The sequence below is a fragment of the Pyrus communis genome, chromosome 5 (assembly GCF_041283825.1).
Source record: "Pyrus communis isolate YQ-2024b chromosome 5, ASM4128382v1, whole genome shotgun sequence".
Lineage (NCBI taxonomy): Eukaryota > Viridiplantae > Streptophyta > Magnoliopsida > Rosales > Rosaceae > Pyrus > Pyrus communis.
Genome location: NC_142569.1, coordinates 17,582,210 through 17,598,299, shown reverse-complemented (window position 1 = coordinate 17,598,299; position 16,090 = coordinate 17,582,210). Strand labels below are relative to the sequence as shown.

The 16,090-nt window shown below is 34.6% G+C and overlaps 1 protein-coding gene and 1 pseudogene across 2 annotated transcripts; both read left to right on the top strand.

Annotated features, from left to right (window-relative positions):
• Positions 1 to 7,984: 7,984 nt before the first annotated feature.
• On the top strand, positions 7,985 to 11,046 carry LOC137724895 (putative branched-chain-amino-acid aminotransferase 7). Its single transcript, XM_088693278.1, has 9 exons — positions 7,985 to 7,995; positions 8,341 to 8,518; positions 8,630 to 8,806; positions 9,085 to 9,216; positions 9,404 to 9,499; positions 9,657 to 9,773; positions 10,131 to 10,226; positions 10,390 to 10,502; positions 10,932 to 11,046. The coding sequence occupies exons 1-9, from the start codon at positions 7,985 to 7,987 to the stop codon at positions 11,044 to 11,046; spliced, it is 1,035 nt and encodes a 344-aa protein (XP_088549404.1).
• Positions 11,047 to 15,305: 4,259 nt separating this feature from the next.
• On the top strand, positions 15,306 to 16,090 carry LOC148696901 (putative branched-chain-amino-acid aminotransferase 7 pseudogene; annotated as a pseudogene). Its single transcript, XR_015962148.1, has 3 exons — positions 15,306 to 15,460; positions 15,536 to 15,719; positions 15,863 to 16,090. The product of XR_015962148.1 is annotated as a putative branched-chain-amino-acid aminotransferase 7 pseudogene (transcript).

The window sequence follows — 16,090 nt, the reverse complement described above, 5'->3', positions numbered from 1 at the left end:
TTCCACATGCCAAGTTGCGCCGCCGCAACGCACCACCATGGGTCCTCAAAAAAGGATATGTATCTTTTGTCGATCATGATTCTCCTTCATACTAGCTCTCTTAGAACCCTTGCATGCGATCTCTTTACCGCTCATTTGCGGGTTGTCACTTTAATGAGACAGTCTTCTCGCCATTAGAGGGAGATAAAAACGTCAACGTTCCTATAGAACGACGCGAAGTTGCGTGGACGTTACCCACTATGTCTCATCTCGATCCCCATACCGCATAAGTATGATAAGAAAGTGCGATGAATTCTAGTTTTCAGAACATTGCTCCAGACGTATTCCTTTGATCTAGCTAAAGTGACAAGATCATATACCAGCTACAAACATACCTGCAAGGATAGACGTACTTAACGGACATCGAGTCAACATCCCTAGAGGGTGTACCGCCCTTATTAGACGGTTTAGACGCCCCTGTTGGACGGTCTGGTACACCGGCAGATAGCCAATCAATCTGTCTTGACCTGGGGCACCACAGATCATTCGGTTCGTAGGATTCACTTCCCTGGAAAAAGAAGACATGGCACAACAATGAATTTAAACTCGATCGTTGTTTCAAATTATTTCCATCTCATGAGATTAATCTGGATTTCTCCCAAGACTTAAAGTTCTTGGTCCAGTATACTAGTTTAGATGAGCTAAATGGAATTGAAATGAGATTATCATCGATGATGTCTTCACTTATATGGTAGCTACCGACATAAATGAAAAGCGACGATATCGAACCATGTTCCGTTGATTAAGTGACAACGTAAAACTGATTAGACAACTAAAGATACAATCCAGGTCAAATTCCTTACCAAAGTGTGTATTGGACCTGTCGTTCCTACACAGCCCAAGGTAACCCTATTGTGTTACAAGTGGGAAAGGAAGCGTTATGAGATGAATGAAATAGTACGATATGATGCACGCCTTACGGCGCAAGGTTTCTCTCAAACATCATGTGATTGATAGTAGCATTATGAAATGTGATTAGGGTTTTTTCCATAGGGATATAGATACGGAGATTTACATGTAAGTTCCCGAATAATTACATGGACTGATTCAAATAGTTCCAAAACCACGGAACACCTTCATAACTCGTTTTGAGGCGTTCACTTATGGATTGAAAAATTTGATGGATGTGGTATACCCGTCTACGTGATTATTTGATAGTCAGGGATGAATTATGCCCTTACATGTTAAACTATGAAGTCTTATTCCAAATTGCTAGAGTTACAGTTTATGTCGTTAACACGAATCTCACTAAGACTCCAGAAAAACTTGAGAAAATTACCTCGTACCTGAAGATGGAATTTGAGATGAGGGATCTTAGGAAAACTCGTTTATGCCTTAACCTAAAGTTGAAGCATTGTTATGACGGTATTTTGGTCTACCAGTCGAACTACACTCCGAATGTGTCACCTTTGAGTATACCTTTGATCGTCCATACGTTATATGAAAATGAGACTCTTGAAGAGGTTATGGAATCCGAAATTCCATATCTAAGTTTAACTTTGCGCTTCGTTGTACTTAACTCATTGTATTTAGACAGGACATCTCCTTCCCTATTGATCTTGGTAAAGATGCAGCATCACGCCTACATGCAACCACTGATTTGGTATTAAAGACGTACCTTGAAGGTACCATGAAGGTGAATCCCAATGCATCTCCAGTGGATCCAACCCCCCTGATCCTCGAAATGATGCTTGCCTTGTTTGTTATGCTGACACAGGTTACTTATCAAACCCGCATAAGGAAAAATCCCTAAATGGTTATGTCTTTACCTTTAAGGATATCGCAATATCATGGAGGTCTACAATATGACCTTAGTTGTGAAATCTTCGAATCGTTCCAAGACTCACCTCACTTCACTACGCCACAAATGAGAGATGGTTAGAAGTTCTTGTTGAGTATATTCGAAGTACTTGCTGTGTTTTCATCCATCATTAAGTCCCGACGACGATCCATGAAGATTATGCCGCATGTATTAACCCGACCAAGCCATGATACATCAACGAAGTCAACGCCAAGACATATTGTGCCTATATCTACATCAACAAAGTATCAGGAGATTGAAGTCATGCAATCAGTTCCCAAGACAACTTGGCCGATCTTTTCACCAAATCATTGCTCAAGTCTACATTTCAAAAGCTCGTCCAAGGAATCGGTATGCGTAAATTATCTGAGTTAAATCGCTTGTAGTTCTCTTATTTAGAAGTTATGTTTAACTCAGGGGGAGTATCTTGAAGCATACTCATATGATCTTAATGTACTCTTTTTCCCTACGATTAAGAGCATTTTTCCCACTGGGGTTTTGCTACCTAATTAGGTTTTAATGAGACACCCATCCTGAGATGATCATACTCCGTTGAGTTCACTACCTTCGTCCAGTTTGACAAACGTTTTAGACATTAAGCATATTTTTCTTACTTTTCTCCTTAGTCTATGGGTTTTCCCCATTCCTTGGGTTTTACCATAGCAAGGTTTTTGTGGGTTTTTACAAATCCATACTTCAAAGTAAATTTGAGACTCATGATCACCTGTTGTGCCGATGACTTCATCAACTATTCTACCTTATCTGCTGAAGAATCTAATGCGATGGTTTTGTTGAGTATTTACACACTCATGGGGGAGTGTTGCAGTCATATTTAGAATAAGAATGTGATTGTGTAAATCCTAGGGAATCTGGGAAAGTATTATATATTCCTATTAGGATTAGATTACCTATTAAATGTTGTAATCCTAAAGGGAAAGATTTTACCCTTTCTACTACTATAAATAAAGGCACAATGGGGTGATTCAAACACACCCACAATTACACATCTCTCTCTTCTTCTCTCTGTGCCGCACCTTCCCTCTCTTTCTGGCCTCCATAATTGTTCAGTAAATTATGCCTACAACACAATGAAATTTATATATGAAATTTTTTTATTTTTTTTAAATACTCATTCATAGAAATACAGAAATAACACGTATTTACATGAAATTTAAACGTGAGAATTGAATGTCTCAAATTCCAAGTTTTTCTTTTCGACGCGGAAATTCTAAATATCTATGTTTATGAATCCAAGCAAGAGAATTGGTTTATGTCCATTTATAAATCCTACTTTTGTTAAAATTTCAAATTTATTTCTCTCATCCAATCCTACTGTAAGTTGCATATTCTTCTCTTCTTTTTTTTTTTTTTTTTTTTTTTTCCCCTAGGGAGAACGATAGCACTTTAGTATAACCATTGAGCAAGGGGAAAGCTGGTACTACATTTGGCTTTGGGTTTAGAATTTAGTCTTTTCTTGCTACAAAAGACATTAAATAGGGACATGAAGGGGAATGCTGGTACCTATATATGGCTTTGGATGTGAAGATAAAATGCCCCTATCACCATCGAAGCAACAAACCAAAGAGTACTAAGAGAATGTAGAATGGATCAAAAGCATATAATTCAGAACTTTTCATCATAGAAGACTCGTTGGACCGATCATAGGATGCTGTATCTCTATTCTTTTTGGCCAAACACCTACATTTTATTTTATTTTAATATTATTAAGGGAAGGGTTTAAAACTATTACAATAATAAATTGGGAAGTTTTGAATCCGAAACACATGAGTGGAAATCCAACACCATGTCCGCTAGGATATTGGACCACATGCAATGGTCAAATAAATACCTTCATGCGTAGATTTTTGACATCAAAACCTCCACCGTTCGCAAAATTTGGCCCTACCAACCAATCCCCATTCAATAAAATTCAAAACCACAACAAAAATAAACAAAATTCTGAGAAAGGACTCACTACCAAGGCAGTTAGCGAAACCCAAATCCTAATTAAGCAAACAAACAACCTCCTTTCGCCATCAATTCAATCTCGATGAGCTTAGAGAGCAAGGGAGTAGACCAAATAAAGAGGACCTAGATGAAAATTTCAGTGTGATCGAATCGAAAGAGTAAAACCCTAGAAATAACACTCCTAAAAAGATCCAAATATACATGCCTGGAAGGGAGGCGGAGCAACCCATTGCGAGCCTCTGATGTTAGTCAATTGTGTCCTTCAAAAGAAATATTGGTACCCATTAATCTAACAACATTTTTGTAATGTACTTAGGGCTAGTTTGGTTCAGCATACTGAACCAAAAATCAAATCAAAAATTACTTAGGTAGAATTTTGAAAACTAAAATCGAACCGAAATTTCAATTTCTTCAAATTTCTTCAAATTTCATTAATGTTGAAATTTTTTCGATTTATCGGTCCAGATTGGGACTAGGGCTTCAAGCCCAAATTGTTGGCTTCTAATTTTATCTATAGATTTTGGGTTGAAATTTGGTCAGCCCAATTTTTGCTGCTTCTTGAACTGTGTCAAATTCGTGCCCAATTCCAATTCATACGAATTCCAATTCTACTTCATATTCATACAACTTTTATAGTCTATACTAGCAAACTACTTAAATTAAAAATGCATGCAACCAAAATGAAATAAGTCAAGTTACAAACCAAAAGTAAAAAAAAAAATTAAGTTACAAACCAAACTTCCAAATGAATTTAAATTAAGTTAAAAACTTAAAAACAAAAAGTTATGTTACCTTCATATTAATAACCCCAATTCAAAATTAGAAACAAGGTAGCAAAACACGAACAATCAACCACATATTAATAACCCAAATTTTTACAATTGCAATACCAAAAATAAACACCATACTGAAAAGCAATTCCAAAAATCAACCACATACCAAAATCACAATTGCATGCAATAAAAACATAACATAATAAAAAACCTTAATTCTCCCAAACCCTAGAAATCAACCAAAGATTAATAAATTTCAAATAAAACCCTAGATTTTTAATACCAAATTTAAATTATTGAAAAATCATAAAGGACTTACAGACTTGTGGGAGAAAACCCCAATCCCAAAAAACCCCTAGATTTTAAGGCTCGAGCGTCGCTCGATGGAGAGAGAGATTTGGAGTGACATATCAAGCGTGTGGACTGGTTTATGGTGTGGTCGAGAGAGAGGGTGTGCTGTGGCTAGCCTGAGTCAAGACTCGGAGAAGGTGGGTGGAGGACAGGTAGAGTCGAGTGAGAGTGTTCGATAGACATGAGGCTGAGTGATAGAAAGGAAGGGAGAATGAGAGTGAGGTGAGAACTCGAGAAGCCTGAATTGGTTTGGTTGAGAGTAAACCTAAACCAATATAACAGTTCACGTAATTAATAAGTTAACATTTTAATATGAATCATACATACATTTTTGGCATTTTTTGCACCCTTAAATGTAATCATGTTCGCACATAACATTCGACCTTACAATATAATATGAGTGCCCAACGTAAAAACCAACCATGTTACAAAAATAACAATGTCATTCAGTTTGATTTTTATAACCTTACCACTTAATTGGAACCTTGAACTATACCCATTGGCAATTGTAGGGGTTAATTACGCTAACACCCCCTGATGTTTGTCTTTTTTTCACAAAATCCTCTCATGTTTGATAAATAACACTAACACCCCTGGAGGTTATAATTTTCTTTCACATCACTCCTTAATTACGTATTTAACTATATAATTAATTACTTTAAAAAAATTTAAAAAAAAAAGCTTTCATAAATTTTAAAAATTAAAAAAAAAACCCTATGGATCCTCTTTCCCTTCCATTTCCAGACACCATCTTCCAAAAGGAGCTGCCACCAAAAGACGACTCCTCTCATCTCTGTCGCTCTCAACCATCTCAATCTGGCCCAACACTCATTGACGTTCTGGTCTTGAATTTGGGTAGGGGAGGCCACGAACAAACATAAACATAATCAACTTCATTTAGGAATATTTATCATGCTGCCGTAAAGATTTTATTTGTTGAGAATTAATAATGAATGATATGGGTTACAACTATTAACGATTCTAGTGCAGGAGATCCAAGCATTCTCATCATCTCATGGGTTTCATTAAAATCAGCAGGACATGGAACTAAAGCAAGCATATATATATATATGGGTTAACTACACTAGAAGAAGATGAAAAAGAATCGATTTTCTTCATGAAACTGGAGAGCACAGCCAGTTTTCTGCTACGTACCAATCTTAAAATCCTTACACACTTGAGACTACTAGAACAAAAGTTGTGAAACAAAAGAATTATCCTTTTGCATGCATATTTCAGAGAATTGAAATTAATGAACTCATTATCAACAAATACATGAATTTAATTCTTGTAACGTTAGGAAATAAAATGCATATATGCAGGTATATATATTAGTATAACTTTTCTGTGCCATCATTACTCGCAAAACAGGAGAAAATCACAATCGATTTCAAAGCAGTGCATGACCATTGTTGTCGAGAAAATTAAAACCCACAAGCCAAATCATAATATCAATAAACCAATAAACTTGTAAAGAATATTTGGTTCAATTAACTATAAACAAACGAACAAAATAATGATGAAAGGTTTTGAGATGGCATCTTTTGAATCAAATTAACTTGCACTATATTTGGAAACAGTTAACATATGTACTGTTTTATGCAAAACTAGAAACCAAAAACATTCTACCATGAAAAAGAAAATCCATGCAGAAACATACACGATAGAATATTGTTCTCAAACAAACATAGCAATCAAACCATAAGCTTGTCTTAAGATTGTTGGAATAATTAGGGTTTAATTGCTATAATAAATCACATAGAAAATCAAGAAATAATTCATGCAATTATATATCACAATAATGCATGCACATGAGTAACCAATGTTAAATAAACATGATATAATAGATTACAAAAACCTAGAAAATATGGCCGAGACAAGTGTTGGACACTTTGTCCTTAGGACAAGTTTACGCCCCACTACGGTGCTCATGGTTGATCGGCGCATGTCTCCCAAGATACAACGACCACATCCTTGTAATACTAGCACTCCAATGTGACTACGATGGTACCGCCGAATCAGACTTGCTGTCGCTCTCCTAGCGATACTTAGGATACCCTAAGAAACCCTAGAGCGCATGATTTTCGTTAGGAGTACCACGTGGTTTCATCATAGTTCGATAAATTAAACTTTTTTATTAAACCAATTTTTTGTAGGTATATTACTTGAATTATGGAGTAAATTCAAACAAGTCATTAATGCAACATTAATTTAATGAGTTATTTTTTCGTGTTTTTAAATTCACCAAGTAATTAAGGGAGAAGAAAATTTCATGCTTTAAGAAGTATTTTCCACCCCAATGAAGGAATACAAATGACAACACTACTAATCTTTCACAAAAATGTAAGTAATGAATTGTCCTGATGAGTAAAGCATTCCTCTTTTACACACTGCGTCTTGAATTCAAATCATCTCCTTCATGGTAGTGTCTCACTTGTACTCAAACAAAAAAAAGATCTCTCACAAAATTGTGTACAAACTTCTAGGTGAGTACAAATAGCGTGTCATTTGAATCCAAAGTCTACGTTCAACTGAAGTTTCTGTCCGTTTTCTTTTTTGGTCAATAACTAACTATATAACGCTCACAATTAGTCCCACAGGTATTTGCTCAAATTTTAGAGAAGTCAGTGTTGTCTAGTTTGTTTTTTGTTAACGGCCTAGTGAGTGGCGAGCCTAACTTCCTCCCCAAAAAAAAGGGAACGTTTATATTGAAAGTTTAGTTTTTGTAAATAAATTATTAGCAAATAATTTTAAAAATAGTAAAATGCACCAAAGCAAGAACAATAAAAGAAACAATCAAATAACAGGATGACCAGTAATTTCAAGTAGCTTCCAGATCACATCTTACATGTTAAGCTGTCATTGTGTTGTGGAGTCTTTTTTTTTTTTTTTTTTTTCGGTTCAACCTCTTCCCTACATATATATATATTTAGGCAAACTTGAGAGTTTTAGACTACCTTCAACACTTGCTTTCTTTTCTTCCAAGAGTACTTGCTCTGCGTGATTCACCCTAATTGCAGATTCTCAAAGAGTACATTAATCACAGCCACCTATGGATACTAGGTTTATTTTTCATCTCCTTTCCTCATAAATGCGATTATTTTCTTCCACTAAATAAGTTTAGGTTTTGATAATTTATCGTCGTTGTATGATATGATGAAACTTTTGAGACCTTGCATGAGGTAATGTTCTCTTGACAAAACACGGTATGTTATTTGCCAAACTTCAAATTCACGGTTTGAAAAATTACGAGAGAACATACCCCATATCATGCGACTTACATTACCCCTTATTATTCATCTAAGTTACTCAACCATTTGACTGTTTTTTCCTTTCAACTTCAAACTTGTATTCATTGTCTTACCTTTTACCTTTTCTTTTCTTTTGTATATGCATTTATTTGAATAGAAATAATGACGAAGTGTATGTCAACTTCAACTGGGACAAGCTAGGGTTTGGCCTCACTCCAACTGACTGCATATATATCATGAAAATTTCTGGAAAAGATAACTTCTCAGAAGGATCTCTAAGTCACTATGGAAACATAGAGATAAGCCCATCTGCTGCAATTTTCAATTATGGGCAGGTAATCTTTCTTGTATCATTACTTGCAATGCAAGCCAATGTTATTAACATCAAAATAGACAGAGATTTGCCAGCGACTAATTAACCATTAATTTGTGGTGTCATTAATTAGGGATTGTTTGAAGGTCTGAAGGCATATCGAAGGCCAGATGGTGGCATTCAACTATTTAGGCCAGAACTGAACGCCCTGCGCATGAAAAATGGAGCAGACAGACTCTGCATGCCATCCCCACCAGTTGATGTATTTGTTGATGCTGTAAAAAAAACTGTCCTTGCCAACCAGCGATGGGTATGAAACCTCCAATTTTACCTAGTCAGCAAAAGTTGTTTATTCGTCATTTACTGACAATTTGATGAAATGAAAGAAAATATATATTTATTGACAACATTGCTAATAACATCCTTCAAAGAAAACCAGAAGTAACTGCATGAATTTTTTTCTCAGCTTTTGTTCAAATATCTCAAAATCTGTCATATTTAATCATATGTAACATCAATCCCTGTATATAATTATGACATTGAGTCAATTAATCATGTTTATGAATTCGCTTTTTTGGATTGATGCAGGTGCCTCCACCAGGTAAAGGATCATTATACATTAGGCCTCTGCTTATGGGAAGTGGACCTGTTCTGGGCATTGGACCAGCCCCTGAATGCACATTCCTCATATTCACCTCTCCCATCGGAAATTGGTACAAGGTAGGCGAGGGCTTCCTTCCTTCTTAAGAATTGTTTCTTGTGCTTATTGATGCAAGTTGAATCCAAGACTTACTAGGTTTGAATATATGTAACATGATGCCAAGTTGCGTGCTGACAATTTACAAGCTACAATGTCACATTTTTCTGTTCTTTTGCTAAGTGCTTGTTGATTTTGCTCAAATAACAGTGTGGCCCTAGCATGAATTTGTACGTTGAGAATGAGGTTCCTAGGGCTACTCATGGTGGAACCGGAGCCATTAAAAGCATCACCAATTATTCACCGGTAAGCAAAATTGGCCTACTTCCATAATAAGAAGGATTGGATGATGAGTTAGGATTTTGGGAAAGATATATATATGTTTGAGATCTTAGTGGTGTCGTTATTGTATTATGTATTTAGGGTTTCTCGTGAATGATTTGCTTGCTCCAATTTCATGTAGGTTTTTGAAGCAGTAAACAAAGCTAAGGCAAAAGGGTTCACTGATGTCTTATTTCTGGACGCGGCCACTGGAAAAAATGTTGAGGAAGTTTCTTCATGCAATGTTTTCATTGTGAAGGTAGTACTGATTAGAATTGTCATTAGCCCTCGTAAAATATAAAATTTAGCTAGGGTAACAAATTAAGTACGTATTCGATCACAGAAATTATTATACATCCACAAAGGCGATAAGGAAAACATTCTGATCAAGAAAATGTTACTTTTTTCATAGTGCTAGACATTACGATATATCATATTTGTTGAACAGTTAATCCGAATTGCGGATTCAAAAAATAATTTTCTTTTAAGATGGATCAGACACCAACAACATAATAAACCAGATTGCGACATTAATTGTCTGGAAATAGAATTTTCATAATAATATATGTATTGTTGTAATTTGATATGATAAACTCGATTTCATTTTGTGTTGTAGGATAATGTGATTTTAACACCACCAACCAATGGAACTATTCTTCCAGGGGTCACAAGAAAAAGCATCATAGAAATTGCTCTTCATCTGAAGTACAAGGTAATTAAGCAACTTTTTCTTTCCCCATCAACTATTATTCCTTGTATGGCTAGTAATATTTGATAAACACTGGTAAACAATCTTTTATTTACGAAAAGCAATTATGCAGTCACTATTTCTCATATAAAATATCTAATTTATTGTTTTTGAAAAATTGATTCAGGTGGAGGAACGTGATGTTCCACTATTGGATGTGCTAACAGCTGATGAAGTGTTCTGCACAGGGACTGCAGTGGGTGTCACTGCTGTTGCTAGTGTAACAGATCATGATAAAAGGTATAAATAGTGTTTAAAAGGTGCGGATTTCATAAAAGAGTTTTCTAAAGTACTTGTTATGTGTGCTTCTTCAAGAAATATGCCCAAGTGGTTTTCTCGTTGATTTTTGAAAAGAATTTTGAAATGTTTATAGAATCACTTCTAGCATAATTGCATATAAGAAGGGTTTTCTACTGAAGCATTACCAAATGAGTCTTTATAATATAACTATTGAATTTTGATTAATAGCTAGTTATTTTTTATTTTTTATTTTTATACAAACGATATATTTACATTTTTATGGCGGAATAAATTGGTGCAAACATGTCATCCACTAAATTCAGATCTAAGCCTCTCACTTACAAATAAATAGAAATATCATTAGACCGTTGTACTAAATGACAATAAATTATTATGTTGAATGGCCAAAAATTAATTATGTACGTACAGGTTTGAATACCGAACTGGAGAAAAATCAGTCTCTCAAAAGTTGCGAGTAATGTTTACAGAGATTCAAACAGGCGTGGTCGAGGACAAGATGGGATGGACCATGCAGATTCATTGAGCTGCTTCTCTCTGTGTTTCATTGCTAAATCTGAACAGTGGTTTTGGACATGTAGTCAAGCCACAAATGCAAAATAATTATATTTTCTACTGTATTAGAAAAACTAAAGTATGATAGTTGAGTACTAAGGGTGCTCGTTAAAAGTTGCTTCTCTATTAAGTAATGTGCTCGTTAAAAGTTGCTTCTCTATTAAGTAATAAAATTTCTATATAAACGTGTGTCAATTTTGTGCTTTTAAATACTATTATATTATTATTTATAGATAACTGAATTAACAAAGATTCTATAACATTTGAGGTGATGATCGATCCAGCAAAGTTTATCAAACATTTTCTAAAATGATGTTATTCACACACTTATTTTTATCTTTCACACACTTTCTCTTAATTTATGTTATTTGGTCATTATCAATTCATTTGACCCGGTGATTGGATATACAGCCTAAAAAATTATAGAAAGAATTTCTATCACAAAACCGATAACTCCATAAAATTGTTGCATGCTTTGCATGGTATGAAGCAGTAACTAAAGATAGAGGGAGAATAAATGAGCTATGAAGCTTCCTAACATATTGCTTCTCTCTTACGGCAGTTACAAATCAAGGTAAATGCGGCATTTCACCAATGCAAAATATCTAACAATAATAATAGGTTATTGATACAATGACAGTGAAGAGTATATTCAAAAGAGATATCAAATATAAAACATCAAATTTAAATTTGAGTGGGTTATGTGGAAATATGGAATCATGCAAAACTTCTTACTTACAAGTTCATATGTTATGCGCCTATTTTGTGTGTAGCCTCTATATGTCAAAATGTTTCATTTTATATTAATGATTTGTTATTAACACTCCCAAAATCTCATTCTACACTCTTCACAAAATGTTTTTTTTTTTTTTTTTTTTTTTTGTAATTATAAAAAGTTTAGAATGCAAACTGAGATTTTCTTTAGTACCAATAACAATTCTCTTATATTATTTTCTTTTGTAATATTTAATAGTAATTTATTAAAGAATGTTGAAAGTAACAATTTCACAGAAACAAAATAAGTTGTATTCGTTGTGGGTCCTACCATTAATCAAATTAAAAATAATTTGACATCAATCTCTCTTCTTGTCATTTTTTTACGTTGGGAGCACCTTTTTCAATCAAAGTTAGCATTTGGCTCCACGGTTGAAGCCTTTCTTGATGCTAAAACTATCCATTTTTGTCCACCTAGCATTTTTTACATTTTCATTGGAAATGCTCTAAAGGTTAAAACAAAAGGTTAAACACATTTATCCTAACATGAGACTATGACATGTGAAATGCAAATGCAAATGCAAATAAAATTCAGCACCTTAACTTGCAGTTTGACTTGAATATTTGGGTAGACTTTATAATTCGTTGCCAAAACAACCCTCCAAAAATTCCAACCTAATTAAACTAATCAAATATTAATTGTGTGTAAGTGATCATTTAAGTGGCTCAACTACCTTTCCTATTGGCCAACTCTATCTTGTAGTCTAGACATAGAAGTCCAAAAGTCTTCATGCTTAGGCCATCCAAATTTATCCAAATTTATAACACTAAACCAGAGCCAACCTTGAGGGTATGCAAAATGTGTCACCACATAGGGCCTCGATTCAAAAGAGCCCCCAAATTTTCTTTACATGTACACTGACACTTGTGTAGATATATTAAAATATGCAATATAATATCAAAGTTCTAATCTGGTGCTAGTGGCTTAGGGTTTTTACCATTTTGAGGCTTTGAACATGAGCTAGGTTCGACAGTCTGTAGTTTTGCCTTACTGATTTCAAAAACATGCAATTGTTTCAAACTCATGACCTATTGAAGACAGAAAACACTCTAGTACACAAAAACAAGCTTATTTTTTATTCACTAACTTGTAATACTTCAATTTTATAGAAGAAAAAAATTAAAAATTAAAAATAATAAAAGGCCTCCTTGTAAGTTTTGCACAAAAAACCCAAATGCTTAGGGCCGCCCCGCACTAAACTAACAAGACTTCTTGACCAAAAAAAAAAAAAAACAAAAAAAAAAAAATATATATACACACACACACACACACACACACACACACACACACACACACACCAAGACTTCGTGGAAAAAGTACTCTTAGCCAGGGCCAGCCCAGGCCCAATGCTGGCAGGGCGTAATTGGGGGCACCAAAATTATTAGGGTGGTATATTTATATATGTTTTCATAAGAGTATAAATTTATAAAATTTGGTTCAATGACAAAGATATTTAACTAGAACTGGTAGTTTTGTTGTTTGAAATTAATGAAGAGGTCTTGGGTTCAAAACATCATGTGTCCTTATTTATTTTTCAATTTTTACAAATTTCTTTTCATAAGAGTATAAATATATAAAATTTGGTTAAATGATCAAGAAGTTTAACTTGTCACATCCCAGCCCGGGCGGGACCACTTCCCTGGCCCGACTCCACTGTAGCACAATATTGTCCGCTTTAGGCCCCCAGAACACCCTCACGGTGAGCTCTCAAAAGGCCTCGTGTTAGGTAGGGATGAGAATATACATATAAGGATCACTCCCCTGGGCGATGTGGGATGTCACAATCCAACCCCCTTAGGGGCCGGACATCTTCTCGGCACACCACGGCCAAGGTTAGGCTCTGATACCAAACTGATACACCCCGACCAAAATTAGGGCGTGCTGGCCGTCACCCTCACATGACGGCCAACACGTCCTGATTTTGGTCGGGGTGTGTCATAACTAGAATCAATGATTTTTGTTATTTAAAATTAACGAGAGATCCTAAATTCGAAATGCTAAAAGCATGTTTATTCTTTTCAATTTTTACGAATTTTTGTTTTGTTGTTAATTTATTTTTAATTAATAGCCAGTAGCTATGTGGGTTGTTATTTTTAAAAATTTGTTCCAATTCAAGTCTAATCTTTAACAAAGAGTAATGCGGTTGACCAAATTTGCAAACCATATAACGTGTCATAAAAAAGTTTAATTTAGTACCCATTTGTTACTTATACATATCAATTAGACTCAAAAACATCATTATTTTTTTAGTCCCATATTGACAAGGTTAGTAAATAAGAAAAAACACCTAATGATTTATACAAAAACACTTTAAAAGTTCAGATGGAAAACAAAACTCATATCTATGTACTTGTAAACCCGGAGTTTTTTTTTTGTTTCCTTCTCACGATACAAAATAAATTAGTTTTTCCGTATTTCTAAATTATCAAGTTTGAAGTTCTTTTATAAGTATAATTTTATTGATATCTTACGTGTAAAAACAAATAATTTTCTTATATAAAGTAAGGGCACATTTTTTAGCGTCATCCCGGACCTCAAAAATCTCTAGACCTACCCTGCTCTCAGCCAAACATCAAATTTGATGCCAAAAACTACAAAGCACCGATATAGTATTTTGGTTTGAATTTTTTTTGACGAAATTGGTGCTATTTCAGTTTGAAAAATCAAAGTCATGTTTTTTATTTTTCCTATACAAAACTTTCTCACTTTCACTTTTATAATAAAGTGATGTTATCTAAATCTAAACTACATATTAATAGAACTATATTTGTTGCCACTTAGTACTATGATGTAGTGGTATTCCTCTTCACCTATAAGTAAGAGGTCTTAGCTAGGTTCAATTCTCGCCAAAGGCGAATTTGAACCACATTATTGATAGCCCATTGTGAGACTCACCCCATCCCCTCCCCTTAGTGTAGATAATATTGTTTAAAAATAAATAAATAAATAAACAAACAAAACAAAACAAAAAAAAAAAAAAAAGAAAAAAAACAATAAAACAATAAAATAAAAAAACTTTGTTTGTCAACTAAAAATCAATGAAATTACTATTATACCCTTTTATACATAACTAAAAGAAAAAAAATTAGACATTAAAGTAATTTCACACAAACAAATTTTTGCTTCTTTTTTTTTTTTTTTTTTTTCTGTTTTTTTTTTTTGGCTGAACCATGACCGTGTCATTCTATCAATACCTAAACTCACTCTTTGTTTCTCTCTCTCTCGTTTGCACCCACACCCACGTCAACCTTTTTCCTACTTTTTCTAACTTCGCCAATCCACTAATATTTAATTCTTTATAAATTTTAAATCACACACAAGGGGTGTCTACTGCTGCATCTAGTTATATATAAAGTAAAGGGAAAAGGGTACTAATCACCCTTAATTTTTCATAAAAAATTTGGATTAAAATATGTCATGATAGGAAACAAAACGAAAATAAAGACGAAATTTGCTTTCAAATGAAGTGTTAAGATGGAGAGATATCTCACCAAAATGCGTTTATGTTATAAATTGCTCACTCAAAGGTGTTTTGTTTCTTTGTTGCGGCTGTTTTAGACTTTATTCTACATTAACTTGCAGCCATGACTTCTGAATCCATAGTTCACAGGTGATTTACTTCACCTTATCAGCTTTCTTAATTTTATCTCTTATACTTAATTTCTGTAAGAATTTCTCAAAGCAGTCATGAAGCAGATGAAAAACACGTTGATGCCATGAACTGGGATGAACTGGAATTTGGGGTAATTCCAACCGATTACATGTACATTAGGATACGTTCCGATGGAGAGAATTTTTCACAAGGCCATCACGCTCCCTATAGAAAGATTGAGCTCAGCCCATTTGCTGGAATCTTGAATTATGGACAGGTAATTACACTTAGCTGCCCTTATGTTTGTTTCACAATGAGGCCGAATATAATCAGATCCATGCCCATTAATAGATGAGTATCGATCCGAGGGCTTGTAACTCTAGTGGTTACGAGTATCTAGCTACATGATCGTGTCATCAGGGAATATTAGAAGGTCTCAAGGCAATCAGGACGAAGGATGGTCTCATTCAGCTGTTTCGCCCGGAAGAGAATGCTCTAAGAATGAAGATGGGTGCAGAGAGATTGTGCATGCCATGTCCATCTACTGAGCAATTTCTTGCTGCTTTAAACAAGCAGTCCTTGCCAACAAGCGTTGCGTATTTTCACTTTAGACCCTATAGTTCTAAAGTTTACAAACGTAAAAACTGA